Source organism: Salvia hispanica, chromosome 5 (genome assembly GCF_023119035.1).
Source record: "Salvia hispanica cultivar TCC Black 2014 chromosome 5, UniMelb_Shisp_WGS_1.0, whole genome shotgun sequence".
NCBI lineage: Eukaryota > Viridiplantae > Streptophyta > Magnoliopsida > Lamiales > Lamiaceae > Salvia > Salvia hispanica.
The window spans coordinates 13,643,571-13,650,522 of NC_062969.1; the positions used below are offsets into that span (position 1 = coordinate 13,643,571).

The following is a 6,952-nucleotide window of genomic DNA, read 5'->3' on the forward strand; positions in this document are numbered from 1 at the left end:
TGGCGGTTACAACCCACTCACTCCACTCTTAGTTTGAGAGGCCACACAAACGGGAGATTAATATTTACCACTATAATTCAATAAAAAAATAGTTTTATTTAAATAACCTAATATCTTTTAAAATGATATTTCCCTAAATATCCCAAAAGTCTCCTTTTATATATATCGTATAGATTACATTACTTCTTAAAAAAATCATTTGTTGTGTAATATAGAATTACCAATAAAAGCAAATATTTAAAGTGATTTAACAAAAGAACTAAATTTACACTGCAAGCCCAACATAACAACACACCTTCTAAACATACCAGGTTCCTTGTTTGTAAAAATTATCGACTTAAATTCACCACTACACGGCTACTTAAATGGTAAGGTATCATGATTTGATTTGTGTTTTGGATCAATAAAGGTTAACAGTATTGCCACTCTTTGTACGAAGTAGAAAAATTCCTACAAAACATATTTCTTCACATTTAGGTTTATATTAAAACTATATTAAAAATCTATTTAGACTTTCATGTAACGAAGAGAAATGAAATTCCAGAGAGACTAAAACTTACTCCCTTTGTTTTATAGTAATAAAGACGTTTTTTTTTTTTTTGCACGGAGATTAATAAATATTGTGTTAAGAGAGAATAAAATGGAAAGTGTAAAAGGTAGAGAAATTAAGAGAGAAAAAAATAAGAGTTATATAAGTTAAGTTAAGAGAGAATAAAATGAAAAATGGAAAAGATAGAGAGATGAAGAGAGAAAAAAGTAAGAGAGAGTAAAGATGAAGAGAGAAAAAAGTAAGAGAGAGTAAAGTAGGTGAGAAAAATATGTTAATTTTTACTTAAAATGGAAATGACTCTATTACTGTGGAACGTATCAAAATAGCAAAATGACTCTATTACTATGGAACGGAGGGAGTATATGTTGTTGATCGTTAAAAATGTACTATTTTAATTAAAAATTTGAAAATCAATTAGAAGAGTATAATATACTAGGTTTGTGTTAAAATGACAAACTCAAGGTAAATTTAATATCCAATTTTCTTGGTTTGCAATATCTAATACGCTAGAGTGCAATTTTTGCCAGTCTGTAATATCCAATATGCCAGACTGCAATTTTTGTCAGTCTGCAATATCCAATACGCCAGACTGCAATTTTTGCTCGTCTGCAATATCCAATATGCCAGACTGCTAGCGTTTATACTATTGTTGTGTAGTGTTTATAATATTGAGGTGAGATGTGATCAAATGAAAACTCTAAATATTGTACACACTCAAAACTATGATCTGGACAATTGAAAAATGTCAACAGATCACAAACAAGCATCAACGGAAAAATGTCAATAGAATTTCAACGGTAGTCAATGATTGATGCTGTATTGATATTAAAATCTTGAAATTTTACACTGTTGATATTGTGTTGAAACTGTGTTGAAGCTGTGTTGAGGAGTTTTAAGTTTGTACAATATATAAGTTTGCATTTTATGACTACCCATATTGAGGTTTGTTATTTTAACGCACCTCTAATATACTATCCTGCTGTTCCCAAATACTCCGTTTTCCCTCCAATTTTTTTTTCCTTTTTTTTAATCTCAAAATTTGTTTTCACACCCTAAAAAATTCTCTCAGACTGAACTTTCTCTCTTATTTCCATTTTCAATTCAAGTATAGGCCATCAATGCAGAAATAGCTTGGTAGATTGTGTTAACGGAGCAATGTTGAAAAGAGTATTACGACAATCTTGCCGATCCTCCTCCTCTGTGCACGATGAACTTGACTGCCGATGTTATAATCTACTACATCACATTGTGATTGGGAGAATCCTGCTCAAAAGACTTGTTTGGAATAATTTACTTTTATTGCTTACAATGAATTGTAAATTTAGGATTTTAATTAAGTAATATTTGATTTTTTAAATAATTGTCATTTTTAGGATTCGAATACAATGTTTAATTTAAATTATTGATTGGTAAAAAAGATAAGAAAAAAATGAAATAGTAAAACTTATGAATTATTAAATGAAGAGATGGTGGAATGATGGATAATCGTCGGTTGTTATCTCTTGAGTAAGAAATAGGGTAAAAAAGTGATGTGAATAAATAAGGGGAAAAAAGAATGATGGAGAGACACATTGTGAATGCTCTAAACATGATAAAATTCTATGCACATTAATTTGAAAAGCTAATCAATAAACCCACCGTCGATGTAGCATCAACCGTGACCAGTTCATGCAATTTTGTCGCAAAATAGTAGTACCTAAATAAATAAATACACCAAGGCAAGCATGCATATATAGAACCAAGTGACCATTTCTCCTGTGGTTAGATCTTGATATTTGTGATCGGGTTTTGGAAGGAAAGATGATGCACGCGACGTCCGAATCGGACATGACGAGCGTCCGGCCGTCGTCGGCGTCTCCGAGGGGCTACTACGTGCAGAGCCCCTCGCGAGACTCCCACGACGACATTGACAAGTGCTCCTCTTCCAACGACCGTAGCACGTTGGACTCGCCCACCGCTCCAAGGCATTCTCTCACCTCCTCCTCCTCCACCACCGCCGCCAGCCGCCGCAGGTGGAACAAGCACTACTGCAACGTGGTGTCGGAGGAGGGCGCCTTTCATGACGATTACTATGGGGAGAAAGCCTATGCCAGGCAGTGCAATTGCCTCATTCTTGGCATCTCATTTCTCCTATTCTTTTCAATGATTTGGTTGGGTTTCTTTGGGGTTACCAGGAATTATAAATCTCAAATCACCATCAAGGTATCCCTCTTTTTTTAACTATACACTCGTCCCAATTTGCTATTTTGATTTTCCATTTTACGAAGGGGCTCTTACACTCCAGTACATTCTTACATCCATTAATATTTTTCACCACTTTCTTTTACATTTCTTAAAATCCAGACCGAATCAAAGTGGGGCTTATATCGTAGACGGGGGAGTATATAACAAGGGCGATTCATCGAGAATGTACTAGAAACAAAACATATCAGTTTCTGATATTAAGTTAGGAACTAACTGAGATTCATAAATTAACAAATTAATATTGAGTCAGAACTGATATTTTGTTTATGATATTAACTGATATATATTTGCAAACTGATTTTATACTCCATGTTTGTTGTAATGGTGACAGAGCTTAAAGGTTACAAAATTTTATTTTGGAGAAGGATCAGACCACACAGGTGTTCCAACAACGTTGATCACAGTCAACTGTTCAGCTAATTTGGTGATTTACAATCCTGCTACATTTTTTGGAATTGATGTCACTTCCCACACTGCTCGTCTCAAATTCTTAGATGTCACCGTTGCAACCGGCCAGGTATTTAATTTATTATTATTGATAAATAAACAAATAAAAAATAATTGAATAATCAAAGATATCCTAGTTAATTTCTTACTAAAAAATTGCATCCAAAACAAAGACATCTGCTATTTTTGAGCAGTTAGAAACAAATTAGAAAATTAAAAATAAGTCTGAAAAAAATAATACTAAAATACAAAATATGTGGAATACTAGACATTATAATTAGATGAGATTGATTATCAGCTGAAGAAATACTACCAGCCAAGAAAGAGCACAAGGATGATGCGAGTGGAGCTGGTGGGGAGAGATGTTCCTCTGTACGGGGCGGGGATGGTGCTGGCCGACTCCAACAGGGAAGCCGGAATTCGATTTAAGCTCGAGTTCAGTATTCAGTCCAAGGGACGCCATCTTGGCAAGTTGGTCAAGACTTTGCACACAACTCATTTATCATGCTCCCCTCTTATCACTTCAAAGCTCCTCACCAAACAGATCTTATTTTCCCACGGCGCTTGCAAATACTTGTAATAACACCATTTTCAATCTCTTTACCTTCCAATTTCACTAGGCCAGCTAGCAAATTTGTATGTCTTTTTTTTCGTTTCAGTATTAGGCATTATTATATGAATATGAGAGTGAAATAAAAGCATAATTTTTCTTTTTTAGTTTTAGTTTGTCCGGTTTGTTTGTTGATATTTTTGACAAACACACGATTATAGAATATTTCCTTCAAGAACTAACTTTGTGAGTGAATAAAAAGTTATAAATTAACACAGTGCATGAGAATTTATACTTAGCAAAAAGAATTAATAGATGTGTGTAGGGATCAGATCACTCGGGATTCACTAATTACCGGGACCTCTTTTATTGATTGATCTCTGAGATGGCTAATCTCAGAAGTTACAAGCCAAGCACAAAGGTTGCTACAAGATTACAAGTAATCTAGAACACTGAGATATCTAACTATTACATATATAAGCCCTAATTGGAACCCTAACTATTTCCAGATTTCTACCAATCTGGAATCCAAGTCCTTGCCCAATTAGTACATGCACACTAAGTAGATAGATCAGTAAACCAACACAAGATCCTTTCGGATCTAAGTAATAGCAAGAAACAACAACTAAGACAGAATAGTAAGGATATGGTTCAGGTCACAACAGTGACTACACTAGGCCAAGGACCTCCTCACACACTTCTACCACAAGTCACAAGGGAGAAACCGTCGAATGCTAGGTCAGAACCCCTAGCCACACCAATTGCCACACCAACTGTCAGAACACCTCGCAATCACCAGAAACCCACAAGATCCTCACAAGTTCTCACTTCTTGAACGCTAGACTTCACCAGATTCAAACCCTAAGTAAGAATCCTTCCAACACTCTAATGGAAACCGAGAAAGTCTCCAAACTCAAGATCTAAACCTATAGAACCCACTAAAACAAGGATCGATCGGTGTAAACCAAAGATCTGAGGAGTTCATCGGCGAAGTCGCCCTGAAAACAAGAGAGAGAAAGAAGAGAGAAGGCAGAGAGAGTTCTGGAGTGAGAGAGAGAGAGATTAACAGAATAGGGTAAGTGAGAGGTCGGCCTCTCACTTAACAAACACAGCTCAAGATCAACGGCCTCAAAGCAGGATCCGGGTGAGAGCTCCACGTGGCAAGCATCGGTGTGATCAAGGTAAGTAATGGGTCAAGCCGGATTGGGCTTCCCTTACACAATATTGGGCTCCAGTATTTAATCAATTGGGACTAGCCCAAAACCAATTAAATACAAAGGTCCAACTAAAACTAGACCACAAATATTCAACAATGTGGACACAATGTTTAACAAGCCTTACATTAAAAGTAGATAAGAAGCATATGGTTGTTGTTGACAATCGACCAAGATAGAACAATCACACAAAAAATTAAAAGAAACTCTAGTTTCAAGAAACCTTATATCAAGTCCGACTTCAAAAACGACTATTCTCACTATTTATAAGTTGATGTCCTTGCCGTCAATGCCTTGAACTGCATCAGTTGTGCCCTAACCTAACATTGGCAAAATGAGGGTTTTTGCGGCTGCTCACTCGTCATATCAATTGCGTCGGGAAGATCTCTTCAAAAGTGCAATAAAGATACAAGAATTAGTTAGGACAATATAATATGCTAGGAGATAATAATCTATAGCATACACACATTAAGATTCATCTAATATATGCCACAAAACAAGTTTACTAATAAATCTAAAATGTCAAGATCTAGGTAAATTGCATCATTAATTCACCTTCCGTTTCTGCAACCGTCAAATTGAGTTGTGAATCACAACTAAAGATGATTTAAATTGGAATTGGTGGGTTTCTTATTAATAGAGACGTCTATTTTGGCACTTGGATTAAGGAAGATAGATGTGTGTAGATCAGATTTATTTAATAGTGTGCATCAGGTTTATAATGTGGTATATCAGATTTAAAATAAGGTTTTATTGTGGAGTATAAGGTTTTAGTTAATTGTGTGAATCAAGTTTACTTGTGTAATATCATGTTTTAATTATGTAATATTAGGTTTTATTGTGTAATATCATATTCGGGTTGTTATCGTGTTGTATCTAGTATCTACCATATTATACCGTGTCATTTTGTCGTGTGTGGATTGTGTTTGGGTTTGAAAGTAGCAAGATGGGTTCTTGTTTAGGGCTGAAAAATTCCTTAAGAGGCCAAGTTCGTGTAGGCCTTATTGAGCTGGGTCATTAATTCAGACTGACCCAATAACATAATACAATCCTCACGATTTGTCAACCTCTAATCAATATAAAGTGTTCAGATTTTCAATATATATGAATCCACTGTAAAAATGTATGAATATATAAATGACTTCAACCTCGTGTGGATTGTATTCAGTTAGTCGATTATCGTTTATTAATTAATAATCGAATCAATAGAGGTTGCTCAGGTTGGTTATTGATTAACCGAGAATCAAAACTTTTGGTTTTGAATTTGTTTTAGTTCGGATCAAATTAGTGTTTAGGAAAAATACTAATCAATAAATGTTTGATTATAATGGGTGAAACAAAAAAAATTGCTCTAAAGTATATACTACTACTCTACTAGAAACATTGAGTAGTGTTTATATAACTTATATTAAACCCTTCTAATTGCAAATATATTGTTCAAACCTCGGTGTTAAAACTTGTTGGTTTTTTTTAATCTCTTTCTTGCATTTGGTAAATGTGAGTTCATTAATATGTTTTTTTTTTTATAAAATAACAATCGCTCGAGCCTACAGCTGGGCGAGCTAAAGTACGATTAGCCATTTTTGTGTGGCAATCTTGTTATTTTATTCAGTCGCCAATTGCAAAGACGACCTCTCCATTATGTCATGGCTGGTAGACTATGTCTTTGTGCTTGTTTTTCTTTTCTTATGTTTCTTTGGATCCTTCTTTGCTATTTCAACACTCAATGTAGTTCTGTAATCTCGATCCTATTAGTTCTTTGTTGTTAACTTTGTGATTGTGCATTCACAACATTTGGTGACTTTGACGATCAGTTCACTCATAATTAAATTCCTATAAACCAAATGACTTAGCATCTAACATTTGAGCTACGACTTATAACATCATACGTTTCATCATCATTTGATTTTTGATACCCATCAAAACACTAATACTATAACGAAATTT

General features: G+C 34.7%; 1 protein-coding gene across 1 annotated transcript; it reads left to right on the plus strand.

The window, feature by feature from the left end:
• Nucleotides 1–2,346: 2,346 nt before the first annotated feature.
• On the plus strand, nt 2,347–3,899 carry LOC125186927. Its single transcript, XM_048083415.1, has 3 exons — nt 2,347–2,752; nt 3,126–3,311; nt 3,540–3,899. The coding sequence occupies exons 1-3, from the start codon at nt 2,351–2,353 to the stop codon at nt 3,819–3,821; spliced, it is 870 nt and encodes a 289-aa protein (XP_047939372.1). The 5' UTR covers nt 2,347–2,350; the 3' UTR covers nt 3,822–3,899.
• Nucleotides 3,900–6,952: the final 3,053 nt, after the last annotated feature.